The sequence below is a fragment of the Oncorhynchus mykiss genome, chromosome 22 (assembly GCF_057628025.1).
Source record: "Oncorhynchus mykiss isolate SJ-2025 chromosome 22, ASM5762802v1, whole genome shotgun sequence".
In the NCBI taxonomy this organism is placed as follows: Eukaryota; Metazoa; Chordata; class Actinopteri; order Salmoniformes; family Salmonidae; genus Oncorhynchus; species Oncorhynchus mykiss.
Window position 1 is genome coordinate 46,285,773 of NC_143043.1, and position 26,820 is coordinate 46,312,592.

The 26,820-nt window shown below is 42.0% G+C and overlaps 1 protein-coding gene across 1 annotated transcript in view; it reads right to left on the minus strand.

Moving 5' to 3' along the window:
• Positions 1-26,520, minus strand: part of LOC110501883 (activin receptor type-2A) — a 61,640-nt gene extending 35,120 nt beyond the window's left edge. The window contains exon 1 of the mRNA XM_021579736.3: positions 25,305-26,520. Within this exon, the coding sequence (XP_021435411.3) occupies positions 25,305-25,359 (55 nt within the window). The 5' untranslated portion in view covers positions 25,360-26,520. The remainder of the gene's footprint in view (positions 1-25,304) is intronic.
• Between the last annotated feature and the right edge of the window lie 300 nt (positions 26,521-26,820).

Sequence of the window (26,820 nt, forward strand, 5' to 3'; positions counted from 1 at the left end):
TGGTCGACCATAGAATAGGTAGGTTGTAGAACAGGTAGGTTGTAGTACAGGTAGGTTGTAGAACAGGTAGGCTATGGAACAAGACAGGTAGGCTGTAGAACAGGTAGGCTGTAGAACAGGTAGGTTGTAGAACAGGTAGGCTATGGAACAAGACAGGTAGGCTGTAGAACAGGTAGGTTGTAGAACAGGTAGGCTATGGAACAAGACAGGTAGGCTGTAGAACAGGTAGGTTGTAGTACAGGTAGGTTGTAGAACAGGTAGGCTATGGAACAAGACAGGTAGGCTGTAGAACAGGTAGGCTGTAGAACAGGTAGGTTGTAGAACAGGTAGGCTATGGAACAAGACAGGTAGGCTGTAGAACAGGTAGGTTGTAGAACAGGTAGGCTGTAGAACAGGTAGGCTGTAGTACAGGTAGGCTGTAGAACAGGTAGGTTGTAGAACAGGTAGGCTATGGAACAAGACAGGTAGGCTGTAGAACAGGTAGATTGTAGTACAGGTAGGCTGTAGAACAGGTAGGCTGTAGAACAGGTAGGTTGTAGAACAGGTAGGCTATAGAACAGGTAGGCTATGGAACAAGACAGGTAGGAATTATGAGTTAACAAGTTTACGAGATTTAATAACTTACTAATTGATAATAAAAAAAATGGAAATCAGTTAAATCGCTATAACTAATTCATAGGTCTACTGATATCAATTTGTTTATTAATTATTACGTGATTAAAACTCATAACATCTGATAGTCTACCATTACTTTTTACTTTTGTAAACTTTCATTATCCCTCGTGAGGGAGAGAAACTTAAAAATGTCGTAAAGTAACAGAATTACAAGGCAATATTTCCTAAAATTACAGAAGGTAAACAGTTTTTTTTATCCGTTTAAAAATCAAAGCCTTTTACCTATGCCTAACTTTTCAGATGGAAAAGGGTTGAAAAATGAATCTATGCCTTCATTTTCCCCAAAATATACACTCTTAGCTTTCATTTGACACCCAATTTGATATGCTCCTACGAATTTCCCTTGTTGGTGCTCATGGGTCCTTTAAAAGGGGAATGAGCTAGATCCTCTCAGACACCAAAAAGGCCAAACAAATATTATCTATATTTTCAATTTAATCCTTGACACTTATTCTTATCTAAATAACTGGAGGGGAAAGGATATTGAATTTAAAGTACAAAACAGCCTGAGGGTACCATATTGTTTATGAAACAACATGAGCTGGTTTTGTGGTTAACCCTGACAAAACCTCAAGAAGTAGGCCTAACACTGACCGACAAAAACAAGGCTTATTCAGCTAAAGGATGTGGTGGGTGTGGTTTGACAACTTATTCTTGCTAAGACAGAGAACAGAGGCTCTGACACACACATGTAAAGACCTCTCTCTCGGAGTACCAAATAGAGGAGAACTAACAGTTTAGGCATAGAAAACTTTCTATGAATAGGCTTGTCGGCTTGATTTAGCTCAGAAGGTATAAAATGCTACTGTTAAGCCTACGTATCTAATCTAAGTCTATTCTTAACACATGTTGTCCTTGGGGTTAAAAATACAACACATCCTTAGTTTCAAATAATTCCTAATTTAAAAAGTACAGAGATATTTTGAGAGACAGAAGGAGAGAGAGAGAGAAAATGAGAGAGAGCAGGTATTGATAAAACAGGGAGAGAAAGTGAGCGGGAGAGATATGTGACTAATTTCAGGAAACTAGGCATACGTTGTGCCTCACTACTTCACAGGAGAGCCATTTGAACGTGGGCCCTTCTAAATGTGTTTTTTGACAGAAATGCCTTCTGGAGCATGTGAACTTATATGTGCTGTAATAACAAATAAAATTGTTAAAATTACAAGCCTAGTGGGTTTAGCCACAGAAAAAGACGGCAACCTTCCCGCTAGCCATGATTGGCTGAGATTATGAGTGGGCTGGGCATGCCGAGAGATGCGTTTGGATTGGTCTGCCATGTAGCTCGCTTCTGTCTATAATATGAGCTGGTCAATATGTGTAGGTAATCCTTTCTAACGCTGCTTTTTTAAAATGATATCACGTAGTAGAAGTGCATAAGTGTTAATCTCCACTTTCTGGAGGACCGAGTTTTGAAATCAGTGGAATTAGAGTATGATAGCTAAGGAGATTCTGGTGTTTGATTGCAAATATGGACACGGAGTCAAAAAGAGAACACACAGAATGCTGTTGTATAAAACACCTGTCTCCAGATTACATCTTCAAACTAAGGTCAACCATGGCATCCATGACAGAGAGAGAGAAGTGACCATCCATGTACACGGGTAAGAGAGTCTAGCTAGCTACATTTTCAGATTTGACACATTTCTAATTTGATCAGAAAGTCATTTTCGTTTCAAGTTAGTGTACTGTTAGCTAGCTAGCTAACGTTAGCTGGCTGGCTAGGTAGCTAACATTACGTGTATGATCTGTGTAGTAATATTATTCCTGTCTTAGCATTGCTAGTTTTAGCCTAATGTTAGCTACAGTAACATTGAACCTGGTTGGTTAGCTTCCTGCAGATTCATGGAGGGTAGTAACGTTATGAGTTGGGATTATGGTTCATTGTTTAGATAGCTAGCTACATGTATAAACAAAAGACTCCACTATGCAAGTAAACATTTCAAAAGAATGTTCATGATGTCAATGCGTCAACTGTTGATGGACGTAGCGGGTAAATTCGCTCTGGCTATCTACTCCAATTTCAGAGCACTCTAGTCTGATTATGCCAGAGCACAGAGTAACTGACACATTTATGAACGCCCAACACACATTGAATATGGCCTGTGTCAGTAAACGTTGGCAAAAAAGCTTAACTAAATTGTTGCCAGCAGCACAGTTGCAGTCACCAATGCTCTGGATAACATAAAAACAGCCTAACCAGCTCTGCTAGGACAAGTGAAATGGTCAGAGTTGGGTGTTCTCTCATTTGTATCTGGAAGTAGCTAGCTAGCTAGCCAACGTTTGCCAGTTAGCTTGGGTGCTTGACTGCTGTTGTTAGGCCAGAACGCTCAGATCAACCCTGCTTTTCGGCCAGTGTCTCCAGTGTGCGCTCTGAACGTTCCGAAAGCGAAACGCTCCGAATTTACGAACGGACAATCTGACAACCCTCTGAGTTTATGAACACCTAGTGCACACTCTGGCACTCCAGATTACATTTACAAACACACCCATAGTATAAGCCAGCCTTTAGTCGTGACATCTTTGGTAGTTTAGTACATAGCCTCACATGTGAATCCTTAAAGAGATGGGTGGGGCTAAAGCTTAAAAAGGTGTGAACGATGCTGAATGGGTGTAGACAAAGAAGAGCTCTCCAGTAGGTACCAAAACATGCAAGGGACATTTTCTCAAAAGTGAGGTTAGAAGTTTATCAACTTTCAAAGCAGAATTACTTTCCCCATTGTTCCTCAACTGTAGTGTATGATATACCATGTTCTAGCTCTGAGTCTCTACATTTATTCAATGTCAAAAAACACAATCTAATTTTGCTACATAAGACCGAATCGAGCCGGTCAGTCACCTCTACCATATCACAGGAAGCAAGGACCTACAGTGGTGACGATTGGCACAGGGAGTCATTGGAATGGTATTAAATACATCAAACATATGGTTTCCAGGTGTTTGATGCCATTCCATTTGCTCTGTTCCGGCCATTATTATGAGCTTTTCTATCCTCAGCAGCCTCCTGTGGTCAGAATCTACAGTGATGTTTGCCCCAGAGAGTCAGGACCTACAGTCATGTTTGTGCTGACATGAAGGAGGTGCCATGCTTGGCTCAGGGAGTCAGGACCTACAGTCATGTTTGTGCTGACAAACAAATATGAGCGACAACACAGTGCCAGCTATACATCAGGGCTCGACATTAACATTAAAAAAGAAATTGTCGGACAAGAAGATACTGTAGATTTAAGTTGTCCAATACTGTAGATTTAAGTTGTCCGAACCGAGAAGTAAATTTTATCACAATATGAAACAATTACTCCAGTCAGGATTGGATCAGAGGTCAACATTGGAATAATATTAATCTCACGTTTTTCTTTTAACTTTTATTTAACTCGGCAAGTCAGTTAAGAACAAATTCTTATTTACAATGACGGCCTAGGAACTGCCTTGTTCAGGGTCAGAACGACAGATTTTTACCTTGTCAGGTCGAGGACTTGATCTAGCAACTTTTCAGTTACTGGCCCAACACTCTAACCACTAGGCTACCTGCCGCATTGTCCAAACAGATGCTGACATGAAGGAGGCGCCAGAAAATGTGGCCAACCTTTGAGACTTTCAATTCCTTAAATATAGGCTAATGAAGGATAATTAACACAAAAGCTTGATTCTGTCGACATACTCGAGGCACGTTTCGTTCAGATCAAGACCACTTTGAATCTGAGCTGACGCGGTCAGTATTTTGTATTTTTTTAAACTATTTACCCATAAATGTAATTGTTTAAAACCATCTTACCTTTAAAGTAAAAGGAATGTAGTGAACTAAAAAGTAGTCAAAAATGTAAATAGTAGAGTACAGATTTTTTTTAAATGTAACCTTTATTTAACTTTAACTGATACACCCCCCCCCCCCAAAAAAAACGACTTAAGTAGTACTTAAAGTATTTGTACTTAAGTATTTTACACCACTAACAAGAGGCCACTTTGCTTACACTGAACACATCAGATCCATTTCTTCATTACTCATGGCCCTAGTCCAAGAACAGCCCTGATTTCCTCATTCATATTCATCCAAGTGTAAACGACGTTAAAACAAGAAAAACATAATGGCTCATTAAAAAAACAAATGGTGCTCTGCAGTCTGTGGCGGCATGGCTGAAGAAAATTATTTTGGGAGGGAATTAATTAGCTAATTGCCCCTCAGTGGGGATAAATCCTGGGGATTATTTCCGAAGACAAGAGTTGCCCTCATCAGGATTACAGTGAATCTTTCGGAATTACTGTCACATCCACGCATGGTGGAGGAGGAGGAAGACACAGCCCAAGATGAGCATCATCTGTCGGAGTCCCTATGCCATGATTACAGATCTGGACCAGCAAATTGAAACAGACAAATTGACCAAGGCGCTTAACACAAATCACAAAGGGCCCTGTTCAAAACTCACAGTTAGTTTATTGACTATTGGGGGATAGTTGGATTGGGCAAGACCTGCAACAATGTTGTACGGACTGGGAGCCAACACAAAAAATATATATTCTCCATTAGACTTGACTATTCTCACTCAACCCCTAGCCTAAACCTTCTTCTGAAATACATGGCCTGGAGACTGATTGGCAATCATGTCGGAGGCAGTAGGTAGCACTGGGCGGTATACCGTATTTTATGATATACCGGTATTGATGCAGGGACCGGTTTGGGTTTTTACTTGACCTTCTATACCGTTATTTGAATGTTTGGTTTGATAAATGTGATACGCCATGTGTAATGTCAATTTTCAGTTTGTTTCGCTAATTGAATCATCTCGCTCTGCGCCACTTTCCAGCCTTAGCCACACCCCCTGTCACTCAAAAAGCGCATTTGATGTTCCTCAACCAGAGACACTTGCATTCAGCCTGCATGGTCAATGCAGCACATACAACGATGCTGTTTTCTCTTTGCTTCTTAATATAAATCCACTAGCGTTCTATAGTGACACTATTAGTTTCTGTTTCTTACATCAGCAAACAGCTCGTTTGTCTTTTCTTAGCACGTTGCCCTAAATCTTGCTAATTGTTTGCCGCTAATGGTAATAGCTAGCTTGCTAATAAATGTACTGAGTAAGAGCAAACGTAGCTAGCTAATACAGCCTGATAATACCAATGATGGTGTAGACCTAATCAGTATGTTGTTTGTGCAACAGTATCTTCTAAATCAAAGAGGAATATGCAAAGCAAGAATAAATTAGCTACAATAAGTATCTAAGAGAAAACATGCATGTAGCCAAAGTTTATAGGGTCCCCTAAGGAAACACGTACCAACACTTTAGTTCCTATCCTGTCACAGTAACTCTTCCCTGGCATTTTAATTCGTTGTCATCTCAAACACTGTATTCAAAGTGCCCACTATTATATTCTAACTATAGAATTAGAATAGTCATTCTATTTCCATGATTCCAACAGTTTTGCTCTAATTCGCAAGTCAAATCACATTTGAAACATTTGGTTAAAAAGAAGTCCTAGATGATTTGCCCATATCGTGCAGCCCTACGTGGCAGTGTGGAAATTATCTCAAATGAGCAGTGGTGTAAAGTACTTAAGTAAAAATACTTTCAAGTACTACTTAAGTTGTTTCTTTTGTGTCTGTACTTTACTATTTTTGACAACTTTTACTTCACAACCTTCCTGAATGCAATACTGTACTTTTTACTCCATACATTTTCCCTGACACCTAAAAGTACTCGTTACATATTGAATGCGTAGCAGGACAGGAAAATGGTCCAATTCACACACTTATCATCTATCATCAATTCACACACTGGTCATCTACTGCCTCTGATCTGACGGAATCACTAAACAGAGGACATCCCTGGTCATCCCTACTGCCTCTGATCTGACGGAATCACTAAACAGAGGACATCCCTGGTCATCTACTGCCTCTGATCTGACGGAATCACTAAACAGAGGACATCCCTGGTCATCCCTACTGCCTCTGATCTGACGGAATCACTAAACAGAGGACATCCCTGGTCATCCCTACTGCCTCTGATCTGACGGAATCACTAAACAGAGGACATCCCTGGTCATCTACTGCCTCTGATCTGACGGAATCACTAAACAGAGGACATCCCTGGTCATCTACTGCCTCTGATCTGACGGAATCACTAAACAGAGGACATCCCTGGTCATCTACTGCCTCTGATCTGACGGAATCACTAAACAGAGGACATCCCTGGTCATCTACTGCCTCTGATCTGACGGAATCACTAAACAGAGGACATCCCTGGTCATCCCTACTGCCTCTGATCTGACGGAATCACTAAACAGAGGACATCCCTGGTCATCTACTGCCTCTGATCTGACGGAATCACTAAACAGAGGACATCCCTGGTCATCTACTGCCTCTGATCTGACGGAATCACTAAACAGAGGACATCCCTGGTCATCTACTGCCTCTGATCTGACGGAATCACTAAACAGAGGACATCCCTGGTCATCCCTACTGCCTCTGATCTGACGGAATCACTAAACAGAGGACATCCCTGGTCATCCCTACTGCCTCTGATCTGACGGAATCACTAAACAGAGGACATCCCTGGTCATCTACTGCCTCTGATCTGACGGAATCACTAAACAGAGGACATCCCTGGTCATCCCTACTGCCTCTGATCTGACGGAATCACTAAACAGAGGACATCCCTGGTCATTCCTACTGCCTCTGATCTGACGGAATCACTAAACAGAGGACATCCCTGGTCATCTACTGCCTCTGATCTGACGGAATCACTAAACAGAGGACATCCCTGGTCATCCCTACTGCCTCTGATCTGACGGAATCACTAAACAGAGGACATCCCTGGTCATCCCTACTGCCTCTGATCTGACGGAATCACTAAACAGAGGACATTCCTGGTCATCTACTGCCTCTGATCTGACGGAATCACTAAACAGAGGACATCCCTGGTCATCTACTGCCTCTGATCTGACGGAATCACTAAACAGAGGACATCCCTGGTCATCTACTGCCTCTGATCTGACGGAATCACTAAACAGAGGACATCCCTGGTCATCTACTGCCTCTGATCTGACGGAATCGCTAAACAGAGGACATCCCTGGTCATCTACTGCCTCTGATCTGACGGAATCACTAAACAGAGGACATCCCTGGTCATCTACTGCCTCTGATCTGACGGAATCGCTAAACAGAGGACATCCCTGGTCATCTACTGCCTCTGATCTGACGGAATCGCTAAACAGAGGACATCCCTGGTCATCTACTGCCTCTGATCTGACGGAATCACTAAACAGAGGACATCCCTGGTCATCTACTGCCTCTGATCTGACGGAATCGCTAAACAGAGGACATCCCTGGTCATCTACTGCCTCTGATCTGACGGAATCGCTAAACAGAGGACATCCCTGGTCATCCCTACTGCCTCTGATCTGACGGAATCGCTAAACAGAGGACATCCCTGGTCATCTACTGCCTCTGATCTGACGGAATCACTAAACAGAGGACATCCCTGGTCATCTACTGCCTCTGATCTGGAGGACTAACTAAACACAAATTCCTTGTTTGTAAATTATGAGTGTTGGAGTGTGCCCCTGGCTATCTGTAAATAAAAAAAATAAAAAATAAAATGGTGCCATCTGGTTTGCTTAATATAAGGAATTTGAAATTATTTACACTTTTACCTTTGACACTTAAGTACATTTGATCAATTGCATTTCCTTTTGATATTTAAGAATATTTCAAACCAAATACTTTCATACTTTTACTCAAGTAGTATTTTACTGGGTGACTCACTTTTTCAATAAATGTTTCTAGTAATATCTATGAACGTTTACTTTTACTCAAGTATGACAATTGGGTACTTTTTCTACCACTGCAATGGAGTGCAGGAAATGCAGAAATGATAAGTGCTGAAATTTGTTTTGGTTGAAGTTGAATTGAACAGTATAAAACCATCAGAATGGAGAAAGACCCATTGAAATCACTTAGAACGTATGTGTTGCCACCCTAGGATCACTCACTACTCATAAAGCACCCTGGGATCACTCACTACTCATAAAGCACCCTAGGATCACTCACTACTCATAAAGCACCCTGGGATCACTCACTACTCATAAAGCACCCTAGGATCACTCACTACTCATAAAGCACCCTAGGATCACTCACTACTCATAAAGCACCCTGGGATCACTCACTACTCATAAAGCACCCTAGGATCACTCACTACTCATAAAGCACCCTAGGATCACTCACTACTCATAAAGCACCCTAGGATCACTCACTACTCATAAAGCACCCTAGGATCACTCACTACTCATAAAGCACCCTAGGATCACTCACTACTCATAAAGCACCCTAGGATCACTCACTACTCATAAAGCACCCTGGGATCACTCACTACTCATAAATCACCCTAGGATCACTCACTACTCATAAAGCACCCTAGGATCACTCACTACTCATAAAGCACCCTAGGATCACTCACTACTCATAAAGCACCCTAGGATCACTCACTACTCATAAAGCACCCTAGGATCACTCACTACTCATAAAGCACCCTAGGATCACTCACTACTCATAAAGCACCCTAGGATCACTCACTACTCATAAAGCACCCTGGGATCACTCACTACTCATAAAGCACCCTGGGATCACTCACTACTCATAAAGCACCCTGGGATCACTCACTACTCATAAAGCACCCTGGGATAACTCACTACTCATAAATCACCCTGGGATCACTCACTACTCATAAAGCACCCTAGGATCACTCACTACTCATAAAGCACCCTGGGATCACTCACTACTCATAAAGCACCCTAGGATCACTCACTACTCATAAAGCACCCTGGGATCACTCACTACTCATAAAGCACCCTGGGATCACTCACTACTCATAAAGCACCCTAGGATCACTCACTACTCATAAATCACCCTAGGATCACTCACTACTCATAAAGCACCCTAGGATCACTCACTACTCATAAAGCACCCTAGGATCACTCACTACTCATAAAGCACCCTAGGATCACTCACTACTCATAAAGCACCCTAGGATCACTCACTACTCATAAAGCACCCTAGGATCACTCACTACTCATAAATCACCCTAGGATCACTCACTACTCATAAAGCACCCTAGGATCACTCACTACTCATAAAGCACCCTGGGATCACTCACTACTCATAAAGCACCCTAGGATCACTCACTACTCATAAATCACCCTAGGATCACTCACTACTCATAAAGCACCCTAGGATCACTCACTACTCATAAAGCACCCTAGGATCACTCACTACTCATAAATCACCCTAGGATCACTCACTACTCATAAAGCACCCTAGGATCACTCACTACTCATAAAGCACCCTAGGATCACTCATTACTCATAAAGCACCCTAGGATCACTCACTACTCATAAAGCACCCTAGGATCACTCACTACTCATAAATCACCCTGGGATCACTCACTACTCATAAAGCACCCTGGGATCACTCACTACTCATAAAGCACCCTAGGATCACTCACTACTCATAAAGCACCCTAGGATCACTCACTACTCATAAATCACCCTGGGATCACTCACTACTCATAAATCACCCTAGGATCACTCACTACTCATAAAGCACCCTAGGATCACTCACTACTCATAAAGCACCCTAGGATCACTCACTACTCATAAAGCACCCTGGGATCACTCACTACTCATAAAGCACCCTAGGATCACTCACTACTCATAAAGCACCCTAGGATCACTCACTACTCATAAAGCACCCTGGGATCACTCACTACTCATAAAGCACCCTAGGATCACTCACTACTCATAAAGCACCCTAGGATCACTCACTACTCATAAAGCACCCTAGGATCACTCACTACTCATAAAGCACCCTAGGATCACTCACTACTCATAAAGCACCCTAGGATCACTCACTACTCATAAAGCACCCTAGGATCACTCACTACTCATAAAGCACCCTGGGATCACTCACTACTCATAAAGCACCCTAGGATCACTCACTACTCATAAAGCACCCTGGGATCACTCACTACTCATAAATCACCCTAGGATCACTCACTACTCATAAAGCACCCTAGGATCACTCACTACTCATAAAGCACCCTGGGATCACTCACTACTCATAAAGCACCCTAGGATCACTCACTACTCATAAAGCACCCTAGGATCACTCACTACTCATAAAGCACCCTAGGATCACTCACTACTCATAAAGCACCCTGGGATCACTCACTACTCATAAAGCACCCTAGGATCACTCACTACTCATAAATCACCCTAGGATCACTCACTACTCATAAAGCACCCTAGGATCACTCACTACTCATAAAGCACCCTGGGATCACTCACTACTCATAAATCACCCTAGGATCACTCACTACTCATAAAGCACCCTAGGATCACTCACTACTCATAAAGCACCCTAGGATCACTCACTACTCATAAAGCACCCTAGGATCACTCACTACTCATAAAGCACCCTAGGATCACTCACTACTCATAAAGCACCCTAGGATCACTCACTACTCATAAAGCACCCTAGGATCACTCACTACTCATAAAGCACCCTAGGATCACTCACTACTCATAAATCACCCTAGGATCACTCACTACTCATAAAGCACCCTAGGATCACTCACTACTCATAAAGCACCCTAGGATCACTCACTACTCATAAAGCACCCTAGGATCACTCACTACTCATAAAGCACCCTAGGATCACTCACTACTCATAAAGCACCCTAGGATCACTCACTACTCATAAAGCACCCTGGGATCACTCACTACTCATAAAGCACCCTAGGATCACTCACTACTCATAAAGCACCCTAGGATCACTCACTACTCATAAAGCACCCTAGGATCACTCACTACTCATAAAGCACCCTAGGATCACTCACTACTCATAAAGCACCCTGGGATCACTCACTACTCATAAAGCACCCTAGGATCACTCACTACTCATAAAGCACCCTAGGATCACTCACTACTCATAAAGCACCCTAGGATCACTCACTACTCATAAATCACCCTAGGATCACTCACTACTCATAAAGCACCCTAGGATCACTCACTACTCATAAAGCACCCTAGGATCACTCACTACTCATAAATCACCCTGGGATCACTCACTACTCATAAAGCACCCTAGGATCACTCACTACTCATAAAGCACCCTAGGATCACTCACTACTCATAAAGCACCCTGGGATCACTCACTACTCATAAAGCACCCTAGGATCACTCACTACTCATAAAGCACCCTAGGATCACTCACTACTCATAAAGCACCCTAGGATCACTCACTACTCATAAAGCACCCTGGGATCACTCACTACTCATAAAGCACCCTAGGATCACTCACTACTCATAAAGCACCCTAGGATCACTCACTACTCATAAAGCACCCTAGGATCACTCACTACTCATAAATCACCCTGGGATCACTCACTACTCATAAAGCACCCTGGGATCACTCACTACTCATAAAGCACCCTGGGATCACTCACTACTCATAAAGCACCCTAGGATCACTCACTACTCATAAAGCACCCTGGGATCACTCACTACTCATAAAGCACCCTGGGATCACTCACTACTCATAAAGCACCCTGGGATCACTCACTACTCATAAAGCACCCTAGGATCACTCACTACTCATAAAGCACCCTGGGATCACTCACTACTCATAAAGCACCCTAGGATCACTCACTACTCATAAAGCACCCTGGGATCACTCACTACTCATAAAGCACCCTGGGATCACTCACTACTCATAAAGCACCCTAGGATCACTCACTACTCATAAATGTAGAAATGTATAGCAAATGTAGCAAATGTATTATTCAAAAACTAAAAATACCATCAATTTTTTTTTTTTTTTTAAATACTGTGATATAAAATGTTGGCCATAGCAGCAGGGTTACTCTATTGGTCCAAACAATCTTTGGAAACCCTTACTGAAAACAACAGCAATGCACAGCAATACAATTGACCCTACGCTAAGCCTCGCACCTTTTGGTTACTGTTGCATACTGATATTTTCCCGCAAAGCCCAATTCCCCATTCAACCAGTGGCGAAATCCCCTCACAATGATCTCAAACTGTTTCTAATACACAATGAAATTTAACAGACTACCTTTTGCTAATTGGTATCCCCCTTTCCCTTTCCCTAATCACGAAATTCTTCAGTATGTTGTGGTGGACCTGTCATTACAATTGCTTCATGGGAACCTGGTACAGTTGCTATCCATTGGTGCGCTGTGATTGGTTGCCCAACATTATGGGGCCCTACAGTTGGCATATTCTGTAGATGTGGTGGTGCCACAGACACAACCAAAATGGCGTAAGAACCCCAGCTCATCAAGCCTGTCTGTAGCAGACTCCTCTGATTATCTTGTCTAGTCCAGCGCGGGCCGGGGCAGCCGGATTTAGCGGGAGGGGAGGGGGGAGGGGGTGTTTTGAAAAGATGCCAAATGGGGAGAAAATACACTTTCTTTTGTGCTCCATCTCCACGGGGTGTAACAGGCATGGATGCGAAACAAGTGCAGTTATAAATTTAGCTCGTACTTAAGAGTTTCACACATGTAAACTCATGTAAACTAAAAAAATAAAACGTCCTCTCACTGTCAACTGCGTTTATTTTCGCAAACCTAACATGTGTAAATATTCGTATGAACATAACAAGATTCAACAACTGAGACAAACTGAACAAGTTCCACAGACATGTGACTAACTGAAATGGAATAATGTGTCCCTGAACAAAGGGGGGGTCAAAATCAAAAGTAACAGTCAGTATCTGGTGTGGCCACCAGCTGCATTAAGTACTGCGGTGCATCTCCTCCTCATGGACTGCACCAGATTTGCCAGTTCTTACTGTGAGAGGTTACCCCACTCTTCCACCAAGGCACCTGCAAGTTCCTGGACATTTCTGGGGGGAATGGACCTAGCCCTCACCCTCCGATCCAACAGGTCCCAGACGTGCTCAATGGGATTGAGATCCGGGCTCTTCGCTGGCCATGGCAGAACACTGGCATTCCTGTCTTGAAGGAAATCACGAACAGAACGAGCAGTATGGCTGGTGGCATTGTCATGCTGGAGGGTCACCCCTGGTGAGACAAAACGGAGACTCACCAGTGAAGAGCACTTCATGCCAGTCCTGTCTGGTCCTGGGAGGGTGCGTTTGTGCCCATCGGCAACATTGTTACGAGTGATGTCTGGTGAAGACCTGCCTTACAACAGGCCTACAAGCCCTCAGTCCAGCCTATTGCAGTCTGAGCACTGATGGAGGGATTGTGCGTTCCTGGTGTAACTCAGGCAGTTGTTGTTGCCATCCTGTACCTGTTCCTCAGGTGTGATGTTCGGATGTACCGATCCTGTGCAGCTGTTGTTACACGCGGTCTGCCACTGTGAGCACGATCAGCTGTCCGTCCTGTCTCCCTGTAGTGCTGTCTTAGGCGTCTCACAGTATGGACATTGCAATTCATTGCCCTGGCCACATCTGCAGTCCTCATGCCTCCTTGCAGCATGCCTAAGGCACGTTCACGCATATGAGCAGGGACCCTTGGGCATCTTTCTTTTGGTGTTTTTCACAGTCAGTAAAAAGGCCTCTTTAGTGTCCTAAAGTTTTCATAACTGTGACCTTAATTCCCTACCGTTTTTAAGCTGTTAGTGTCTCAATGACCGTTCCACAGGTGCATGTTCATGAATTGTTTATGGTTCATTGAACAAGCATGGGAAACAGTGTTAAAAACCTGTGAAGATCTGTGAAGTTATTTGGATTTTTACGAATTATCTTTGAAAGACAGGGTCCTGGAAAAGTGATGTTTCTTTTTTTTTTGCTGAGTTTATTTAAGTTCAACCAACTATTGATATCAAATTGATAAACACAGCATCTAATGGATGACACCTTTCATGGCTTTGATCACTTCAACAAACTATAAAATTAGACCCAGGCTGTGACACTACAGGCATTAGAGTACAAACAGTTCCAAACAAGTAGGCTCCATGGAAGTTTGTCGTAGTTGTGCATTCATTCCTCATCCAAGCTAAGTTTCAGTTAATATCATGGCATTTGTATGCAAAGCGCTCTCCTCATTTCTGAGCATTTAGATCTACCTGTTACTCCTGCTAAGAAACGAGGGGCCAAATAGTTTTGTTCAAAGTAAACTAACAAATCAGGACTGCATTCAGCTGAAAATGTGATTGTTTCCCCCTGATCTCTGTCAGAGCACATAATGTCTCACTTCTTCCAGTTGGAGTGATAAGCAGACAGGGCCTGAGACCCAAGAGCCTGCTTGGAGCTGGATGGACATTCCAGCCAGGATTACGGGATCTGACATCATCACTGTGTTTAGCGGTTTTACAGTACGAATGAATGGGCCTGCAGTCTTTGTGTCTGACGAACAGCATTAGGACAACACAGGCTTTAAGAATGTGCCATTTGTTTTCCGAGAGGGGGACCTTTTCCGTCTATTCAATTTCTAAGAAGTCAAGACCATTTTTACAAAAATATAAAAAAAGCTTTTCTGAAAAAACACTTGGACTGTCCATAGGGTACATAGAGTTAAGTGCCCTACTTTTAAGTCCCATCAAACTTCCTCTTGTGAATTGAGCCTGGAACTTTCAGCCCATAGAGCACTTCCCCATAGAACCCTTCCCTGGGCATCTCCAACTGTTGTGTCACATTTAGTCCCAGTGTGTGTTATGGGTGCTGCAGGTTGAGTCTGATGAGTGTTTAAAATGCCATGATTTTTTTAGGACTAATACTCTATTCTAAACTACAGATGAGAACAAAATGTTCTCACTCTGACCTGAAGACCAACAGAACGTTCTCACTCTGACCTGAAGAACAACAGAATGTTCTCACTATGACCTGAAGAACAACAGAATGTTCTCACTATGACCTGAAGACCAACAGAATGTTCTCTCACTGACCTGAAGACCAACAGAATGTTCTCTCACTGACCTGAAGACCAACAGAATGTTCTCTCACTGACCTGAAGACCAACAGAATGTTCTCTCACTGACCTGAAGACCAACAGAATGTTCTCACACTGTCCTGAAGACCAACAGAATGTTCTCTCACTGACCTGAAGACCAACAGAATGTTCTCACTCTGACCTGAAGAACAACAGAACATTCTCACTCTGACCTGAAGAACAACAGAATGTTCTCACTCTGACCTGAAGAACAACAGAATGTTCTCACTCTGACCTGAAGAACAACAGAATGTTCTCACTCTGACCTGAAGAACAACAGAATGTTCTCACTCTGACCTGAAGAACAACAGAATGTTCTCACTCTGACCTGAAGAACAGGAGCATACTTGATGAAACAAGGCATTGATTGCCATGATTGTATGGCATACACCATCGTGGTTACTGTAATCCACCTCAGTGAGCACAGCAAGAGGGGGGAAAAAGTATCATCATCCAATTTGAGGTCAAAGTATTTATCAGGTTATGGAACCTGCCTGAGAAGAAAGGTAAATAAACTAGTTACATAAGTCATCCTTGCACCTTTTTCATTTGTGAAATTTGCCATTGAGCGCTGGCCCACAGAGCACACTCCAAGAGTTCTGATAATGATCTGAGGAAACAACAAACAAGCCGTCCTGTACCACTGTCTGCTATGGCAACTCCTTAGCGTGCTACGAATGGGATGGTGGTTCGTTTGGTTGACTGGGAGGCAAGGTCTTTTGTCGTTTAAGGATTCCTTTTGTAGATCACAACTCGATATGTGCAGATTTGTTTTTAAAGGAGAGAGCAAATGAACCCCAGGAAATGACCTGTGAGATGGGTGCTCTATCATCCTATATGTGATACAAAATAGGGCTGTCCCTCGTCTGTTCTCTTGACCAATCGATTGGGCGAAAATGTCTAACGTGTATTTTTCCATATTGACACATCCTATGTGTTTTAATCAAATCAGCCATATTCACTGAGCTTATTAATGCTTTAAGCACACGCTTTGATTAAATAATTAAGACTCACAGTTGACTAGAGGGAGTCTGACCAGCAATTGATTTGATTGTGCCGGGCCGGGCCTTGCTATGTGACTAGAACCCGTTGTCTCTCTCTCCTTCCTATTGCAACAACTACTACAGATCATCGAAGTGTATTATCGCGCTGTCCGTTTTCCTGAAGCTGCAACATAATAACAGCCATTTCTGACTGAAAAGTTCTGTTACCAAAATCCCTCATTTGTTTAGGAAAAACATCCCCTATTCCCTCAACCCTTGCTCTCTTTAGGTGACATGTTCGCATCGCATAGACCAAAGACCTACTCGCATGGGACTAGTATTACTAGAGAACGTCGGTTATGTAATTATTACTCAAGAATGTCTGTTATTCCAGAGGACGATTCGGGTGGGATTAGTTTTTTTCCCAAACTGGCCCATGTAATTCTTTCTTTTGTCCCCAAAATAAATGGACAGTTATGACTGAAGCCTGGAGCTTTTTATTCTAGGTGTGAAGATCCAGCATTTCAGCATGTCCATGTGATAGGGCCACACTGATAACTTGGGAACCAAGCTGGAGTTTCTAAACCATACCAAACCATATTTCCTATAGTGTCAGCATAATATTTGAATTGAGGAAGTGTGACCCGACCTCCCCCAGTAAAAACTAATCCCATCCGAATAGGGCACAATAAGGCCTAACCTATATCATAATCACATCCATAAATTGGTTGTAACAAACTTTGAACATCGTAACACGTTGACACCAAAATGGAAGCAGAGGACTTGACAAACTCGAAACGAGGGAATATTTACTGATTGCCCAGGAGGTAAAGGTGATGTGTGGAATAAATGTGACTAGTTGTGGAACATACTGGATATCAAGAAAAAGAAGGCAAGGAGCCAGTGCTGAGTGCACATTATGTGTTCCAAACAGGTGTTGTATAGATTACATCATCATAAGTAGGCTTATTATTATTTATTATTATAATAATACCAAGAAAAAGGAACATTGTTATTATTATAAATATTACTTTTCCGACAATTTGGAACCATGTTAACACTAAATATATTATAAATGATACCAGAGAGGCTATTTGAATGAGAGAAAAAAAAAGTGTAAAGCCTTGTGTTTATTACAGCGAACTGATTAAAAACAAACTAATTTATGGAATTGTTTACTTGACATGTGGTTGCGTGAGGCTTGGTGCTGACAGAATCAGTAGGCTATTAAACAAACACTCAAACAGAGGCAACAGAAGCAGAATTCGTCTTCTTTCTGTAGATATAATGATGATTTTAAAATGTCAGAAACGTTTAACAGTTAGACTATTGATTGTAGACTAAACTGATTTTCACTCCTCGCCTTTCTTAGACAATAATACAAGGGCTGGCCTCCCGGGTGGCGCAGTGGTTAAGGGCCATCAGAGTCCCTGGGTTCGCGCCCAGGCTCTGTCGTAACCGGCCGCGACCGGGAGGTCCGTGGGGCGACGCACAATTGGCCTAGCGTCGTCCGGGTTAGGGAGGGCTTGGTCGGTAGGGATGTCCTTGTCTCATCGCGCACCAGCGACTCCTGTGGCGGGCCGGGCGCAGTGCGCGCTAACCAAGGTTGCCGGGTGCACGGTGTATCCTCCGACACATTGGTGCGGCTGGCTTCCGGGTTGGATGCGCGCTGTGTTAAGAAGCAGTGCGGCTGGTTGGGTTGTGTATCGGAGGACGCATGACTTTCAACCTTCGTCTCTCCCGAGCCCGTACGGGAGTTGTAGCGATGAGACAAGATAGTAGCTACTACAACAATTGGATACCACGAAATTGGGGAGAAAAAGGGGTAAAAAGAAAGAAATAAAAAAAAATAATAATAATAATAATAATACAAGGGCTGTTTTCTCGTCTCTGACGCTGCCTCCGCCACATCGTTCTCAACACCAATATGCTGGTTACCTTTGCTATTGTGCACATAGCAACATGGTTTAGGAAAAGGCGCCACATCAACATATTATTTTTGTTGCTACTGCTTGACTAAAGATATCTTGGTCGACCAAAAGCCTACCGATAAAGCAATCGTCCAGTCGACTAAACGGGGTCAGCCCTAATACCAAGGCAGAGAAACTTCCATCAGAGAGCCATTAATGAATCATGTTGAGGCAGGTCACACAGAAAAATTGTATTTGGCTAGCAACCACATGGGGGTGGAAGGATCTTTCAGTACTTAGGTTGAGGTACAGCACAGTCTACTGAGTTACACCTGACGGTAAAAGGGTAGAAAGATGTGGAGAACAACCTAATAGCACCCTATGGGGAGACGGACATAGACCGTGTGGAGCGAGTTCTGTGCCCATCTTCTGTGGCTCAGTTGGTATAGCATGGTGCTTGCAACACCAGGCTTGTGGTTCAATTCCCACGGGGGACCAGTTTTAAAAAAGTATGACAATTGAATCCTACAGACGAAGAACCATATATGTGACATTTACAAAAAAAATGAGATATACATGAACAATCATTATTGGACACCCTTTTTCTATAGTGAACCGGTTTCACAAGCTTTCCACGCGCTAATTAACAATCATTTTAAATTTAAAGATAGGCTCTCGTGGAATAACCGTTTATGTGCACCACTCAGAATGGACGGACAAGCGCACAACCTTTCTGTTGCTGATGAAAATCGCAGAAATGTGGGAAAGAAACGTAAAACAAAACAAAAAGAATGGAAAGACAGGCAAAGGAAGATCTTACAAGATGCGGGAAAACCCTATACAAATCGTAAGGGTCAAGAAAAAAACTGGGAAAAGCTGTCCAAAAGAGGTATGTGGAAGAACCGTATATCAAACAATCAAGCTAGCTTGCTATAGAGTACAGTAACTAACATGTATGTTGTGGGTTGTCTAATTTGTAACTATAGAGAAAACATATTAGCTAAAGTTCGTTGGCTAATAACTCATACATTATCGTTACAAATGTTATTGCTAGATTATAGAAGAAACATAGGTAGCTACTTTTTCTCCATCCACCGGATGATTCGACATGGCTACAGTAGCTAGCTAGTTACACTGTATCCTGCAGGGAAGAGCATGTTCCACGACGTGCAGAAAGGAGTGTGGAAAGTGACTGATGAGCGCAAGCTGCATCTGTTCAACAGTTTCTACACTGTCCCATACGAGAAACAACAAGCGTTGATTCTCTCCGGCTTAGAACAGGTTAGAAATAAGACAAAACGCCTATTATTATAATAGCTATATTGAACACTTGCATAGTTTAACTTTGACAGTAATGATACGTACATTAACGTTAACTCTAAAAGTGCTGTGTTACACAATGGTGCAATACAAACTCATTCTGTGTATAGATTGGGAGAGTTTTGTAGTTCTATGGTATGTTCACATTGAGGGCTTCATTTTAAATGAGACTAAGATTTCATGACTCAACTTTTAAGAAAAGTAATCAGTGCTAAAGTTGATAGACCACCTTTAAATGAACCTCCATACAAATGAATTAACTACATATTGCATTTAAGTTATTTACATGAAGGGCATCTGTACTTGAAAGTACTTAAAACATAATATCAGGTGTTAAAAAAGGACATCTTACAAGAGTCATGCAAAATGTCACATATACTGTTCTTCCACAAACTGAAATCATCACTGGAGATATACTGTTCTTCCACATTCTTAAAATTAAAACGGCAATAAAAAAAGTATTTTTTGAAATAACAAAAAAATATAAATTGTTGTTGGAAGATATGGGTATGGTGAATTATTTGTCAACCATAAAAAAAACCTAATGTGGTACACACAATTAATAATATAAAAATAACTGATTATCTTAAAATGGAAAAATTGTCACATATATGGTTCTTCGTCTGTAGGATTCAATTAATGCACTCACTACTATAAATCACTCTGGATAAGAGCATCTGCTAAATGACTAAAATGTCAATCTTAGAACACAGTTTCTACTGTATTTTAGGCTATGTACCTTGCTTTTAACATAGCTAGGCCTGGTCTTTTACTGTACCTTGTAATCCCAATTTCTACTGTAGCTAGTCTCTCTACTCAGTAATTGTAGCTCGATTCTGCTGCAGCTCATCTCTACTCTAGCTTGTTTCTGTCCGGTGGCCTTTGATCATTTGCTTGAAGGCAACAATAAATGGAATGTGGTGTTGCTTCAGTCCGTTTCTCAGGATGCAAAGTTAGGGGATCTTAATGAGGGGCGTTGTTGCCTAATGTGACCAGAGAACCTTTGGTAATGAGCGGTACACATTCTAATGGTTCTCTTTTGTGGGCCCCCTCTTGTAAAAGCCGCAAAGGGTAATGCAATAATTGTAGTAGAAGACAGGAAATTCTTAAAATTCAAGAGGGCAGAATTGTTTTTTTGTTGTTGTTGTGCGATACAGAAGAACATTTACAAGCAGAGGGGGCCTATGAGTGAAATAGGCCTTTTGTGCATAGAAATGTGCATAAATAAACAAGCTGTTCCCAGCACTTCGAGTATAACAACCAGTTTAATTTATATGCCTGTTGCTTGGCTGTTGGCGGATTAGTGCAAGGAGCTTGGTTGGGTAATCATTCAATGTGTTGAAAACATCAGGAAAACAGCAGCAAGTTATCAATGACAAAACATAGACAACCTCCCAAATACCAATTGTGTTTTTGCCAAAGACTAACAACAACCTATTTGTTGCACCACTGCATATAAACCTACCTTAAAAACCACACACCATAACCATGTACATATCACCCTAATCCCCTATACTTGAGGGGTTCAACAAATGCATTAGGGCTCTCCATCCAATCAGGCATCAGTATGGATTCTGTGTGATTGTACAAAAGGGGGATTTTTTTTTTTTTTTTAAGGTTAAGTGTGTATTATCCTCCACCACATCCAAAAAATGAATAATTTGGCGACAGAAGTGGTGTCACTCTCTAATGGTCTCCTGCTGAGCTGTCTGGATGAGCATTAATATGCTGGGGATGATGAGCAGTGAGCACCGCTGGGCTGCATACCAAATGACACACTATTCCCTATATAGTACACTACTTTTGACCAGGACCCATAAGGCTCTGGTCAAATGTAGTGCACCACAAAGGAAATAGGGTCCGATTTGGGACGCAGCCTGTATCCCCATCCAGATCCAGCTGTGTGTGACTGGGCCCTGGGACCATTGGCCTGAGTCTGGCAAGCCTAGGGCAGAAGCAGGTAGACTAATGACCATAGACATGGCCCTTCTGGCAATCCTTTGAACACATAGCCTAGCCATTCTATTGCATGATATATATGCATGTACTGTATGTATGCATGTACACTAGCGGTCAAAAGTTTTAGAACACCTACTTATTCAAGGGCTTTTCTTTATTTTTACTATTTTCTACATTGTAGAATAATAGTGAAGACATCGCAACTATGAAATAACACGTGGAATCATCTAGTTACCAAAAAAAAAAGTTAAACAAATCAAAATATATTTTATATTTGAGATTCTTCAAAGTGCCACCATTTGCCTTTATGACAGCTTTGCACACTCTTGGCATTCTCTCAACCAGCTTCACCTGGAATGATTTTCCAACAGTCTTGAAGGAGTTCCCACATATGCTGAGCACTTGTTGGCTGCTTTTCCACTCTGCAGTCCGACTCATCCCAAACCATCTCAATTTGGTTGAGCTCAGGGGATTGTGGAGGCCAGCTCATCTGATGCAGCACTCCATTACTCTCATTCTTGGTCAAATAGCCCTTACACAGCCTGAAGGTGTGTTGGGTCATTGTTCTGTTGAAAAACAAATGATAGTGGCACTAAGCCCAAACCAGATGGGATGGCGTATCACTGTAGAATGCTGTGGTAGCCATGCTGTGGTAGCCATGCTGTGGTAGCCATGCTGGTTAAGTGTGCCTTGAATTCTAAATATATCACAGTGTCACCAGCAAAGCACCCCCACACCATCCCACCTCCTCCTCCATGCTTTACGGTGGGAAATACACATGCGGAGATCATCCATTCACCCACACCGCGTCTCACGGTGTGACTACCTCATGAAGCTCATGAAATTTGGACTCCAGAGCAAAGGACAAATTTCCACTGGTCTAATGTCAATTGCTCATGTTAACTTTTAAGAAGGAACACCTGTTAATTGAAATACATTCCAGGCGACTACCTCATGAAGCTGGTTGAGAGAATGCCAAGAGCTTGCAAAGCTGTCAAGGCAAAGGGTAGCAATTTGAAGAATCTCAACTATAAAATATATTTTGATTTGTTTTACACTTTTTTGCTTACTACATGATTCCATTTGTGTTATTTCATAGTTTGTCTTCACTATTATTCTAGAATGTGGAAAATAGTAAAAATAAAGAAAAACCCTTGAATGAGTAGGTGTTCTAAAACCTTTGACCAGTAGTGTGAGAGTGAGAGAGAGGAGAAAGAGAGGGAGAGTAGAGAGAGAGAAAGCACGTGTGTACTTACTCCCTTACTACATTTTAACAAAGATAACCCAAAAAATAAATGCAGGACTTAAATCTGAGAAACTGTCATAAGATATAATCCTTCCTTTCCTTTCCCTCAAATGAAATGTAAGAACCAGATTCACGAGATCAAGGGGAAGTCTAATTAACCTTGCTCCTAGGCACCCAACCAGCTCTGGTCCCCTCAGTACCAGCAATCTGCTGGTGCCACAACCTCTGCAGAGAGCGGACCTTCCTATCGACAGGCCACCCACATTCCAACCTGCTTTGATTATATTTTAGGCCAGGGCTGTGCTCAGTAGGACACAGCGTTGTGGAGTGTTCAGATAGGAACAGGCTTATATTATGTGGAACAGAACAGATGTCAGTTGCTCTATTGGTGATATTTCTATCTACAAGGTGGTGAACGTTACGGCCCAGGCAGTCGAGTAATGGAACCTGCCACTTCCTCAAAATAACATCAACATACTGTAGCTCCGTCACGACGGTGTGCAACATACAGCTCAAGTAGCATTGAGGTGTGTAACTGACAATCACCCTCTATTGAGGTCAAAGTTCTGCTTGGTGGAAATCCCATTCGTTAAAGTGAGCAGAATGCTTTAGTTCAATCTCCTTGTGGCTTGGCTAGGCCCAGTTTACTCAACCTGGCATCAGAGCCATACGAAACGCACTATACGTATTTCTGAGAACCTCCAAGACATATGACATGTACTAATGGTCTAGTTACTTTAGACAAACAAAAGTAGGGAGGTTGGTTCACCTAAACTGCTACATGAATTATCCTAACCTTTGTCGTTAGTTCTCCTAATCACCAATGTAAATTCTCCCCATAATTATTGTTTAGATGCAACAATCTACCTCTTCTGAGAGAAAGACGTATAATACTAGATGTCCTCCAAGATGTATGATAATTTACATCATCCAATTCGTATGCCATTGTATGACCGGGTAAGACGTATGATACTATACATCCTCTAATTCGTATGATATTGTACAACTACTATTCCACTCATAATGTAAACTAATGTACATAATAAATAGGGATTAACAGATTTACGTACCAAATCCTACGAATTGCACTGAGACCAGGTTGGTTTACTATGCACTGACTGACCTCTGCCTGGTGCAAAGTAAATGGAGCTTTGACTCAGGAGATGACTTCGAGTCTTTGCCCCCCCACCTCCCCCCTGCTCTGTGCAAATGGGATTTTTAGGAGTGTAGAGTGATAAGCACAGATGGAAGACTGTTTCTCAAGGCAGGCGCCAGCAGCACGTGCCTTGTTTCAAACAAAACCGCCACACACACTGAATCCTTAAGTCCCAACAAGCGATCTTTTAAACAGGAGACCAACTTGCTTTTTGTCCAACGAACTGCTTTGGGATGTATCAACAAGAAACAAGTATTTGTGTTGATGTTTCATTTAAAGAAAACTAAGTGAATACTACTGTTCAACAGACCATTACATAGGCCTAGGCATAATAATATGCAAATAACATGCAGTACAGTAGCTATACCTGAATGTATCAGAATGCACATATCTACATAAGAAAATATATAGGCAGCACAACTGGGATTTCAGAGTTCAGGTCACAATCACACCATAAAATAAGAATTTGTTCTTAACTGACTTGCCTAGTTAAATAAAAGGTTCAAACAAAATAAAAAATAAAACAAACCTTGACCGAAATAACATCAACAACCACAACAGGGTCAACTACGGCCTCATCATATATTCCATTCTCCATTCTTCCTGCATAAAATATATAGCCGTTTTGATATTGCATGAAAAGCACACAACGCATTAATCATAGCAACATATGCATAATTATAGGCTGCTCTTAATCAGATGCACACGTTGCCTCCTCTCTCCACATGAGGCCTACTCTACTCCTGTATTGACTCCTCGCTTTCATCTCACTATAGTGGCTATTGCTGTATTGGATTGGATAGACGATGACCATCAACATGATCTAATATACAATCAACTCTATTCAAAAAGCTGTTTAGTTTCAAGATGCTCTACATTCGATCGCGTTCCCGCGTCATATGACCCGCGGCAGCGAGCGCACATAACAGGGACAGTAGGTTCTGTCGGGCACGCAATAAAATAGGCTATAACATTATCATAGGCCTACACTGTGATATGGATGCGTGTGAAATATTCTGACTATTGCATGCATGAACATGTGATCGCTGGTCGATATTTGAAGACTGCTTTATATCGAATACCCACCTGAAGAACATGAGATCAGAAAGACGCCGAATGCCAGTTTCGTCGCTGGTCCCATTTTCGGTCAAATGTCAAATCCTTTATTTCGAGTAAATCCTGGTGCCACGAATCCTATGGGATTAGCGTCCAAAGTATCAGAGTACCTTTTTATAGCAAAAGCATCAGGTGACTGACTGATTGAAAGAGCTGCAATGCCTGTTAACATACAGCATAAAAATGTCCACTTCCCAATCCTTAGTGTTTATTGTATTCTTGTGGCATGGGACATGGTTTGAAACACATGTAAAAAAAAATATTAAAAAATCTATAAAGAAAGTAAACTAGTGCAAAAAATATATACTTGATTAAACCGACGAATAGCTTGTTTGACTACTGGTTAATGTACTTGCAGCATGGTGTATCCATTCTGCACACAATATTGCAACATTGTCGCATTTTAGAAACAATGTCTAGCGCTAGACTGACTATGTCCCAGCAAAAATAATCACAAACTGTTACTTTATTGCAATTTTTCCGACTATCTAACGATAATCTTTCATCTAGAAAGCTATATGGCATCACCGTTAACATAAACCGGATTTGCATAGGTTTAAGATTGCCAATATTGCTTACTGGTTACCTCACCAGTTAAATCACCAAAGCAATGAGTCGAGTTTGCGTAATTACATTTTACTGACCAAGTTTCACTCTTGCAAACATTACACCTTTCCCAAAATCACATCCAAAGGAAAGTTGACGCCGGAGAAAACATTGACCAGGCATTCTACCGAAGGCTGTGTGTATTCAAAACGTTGTTTGTCCACCACATGCAAATAACGCAATATTGTCTCTAGCTGTCTTCAAAATCCGAATCTTGAATCACAGAAACCATATTTCGTATTTTAGATATGTCAATCGAGAAAGGATTGCAGTCGAGCTACACTGCTGAAGGCAAATACGAAACCCGTGAAGCTAGCCCGATACGTTAACTGCTGGCTTGGTCGATATCGATTCAATCAATGTTCACTCGTGCGAACGGGAAGTGTGGCATACAAGAAAACAACGAACTAGAGAATTAAAATGAATCCTTTAGATGTAGTTTGTCTAATATTGACGTTTTTCTCGGTCATATAATTATCATCTCCTCTCCAAGTGCACAACTGTACTCAAGATGGCTGCTTGCATGGATTGTTTTTGATTTTTTTTTCATACTCATCTGTCACTACGCGGGTGAAGCTGTGACTGACACGAATAACGGCCAATAGAAAACGATAAAATATCCCTATCCGTCACAGCTTTATTAAAGCTCTACCAATCCCGTGAGGCATTCTCTTGTCTTGTGTCCTTGAATGAGAGGCAATAAACACGCCCAGGCGAGTGTACTGTGAGTAAAGGTATTGATGATGGGATGGCTGCAGATACGCTGATCAATACAATTACTGGATATTTTTGTGAAAGGATAGGAAACGCAGTTTTGGTAATTGTTTCCTAGGAGACGCTAATTAGGGTCACATATGCAAAACCTATAAAACCACGCAAA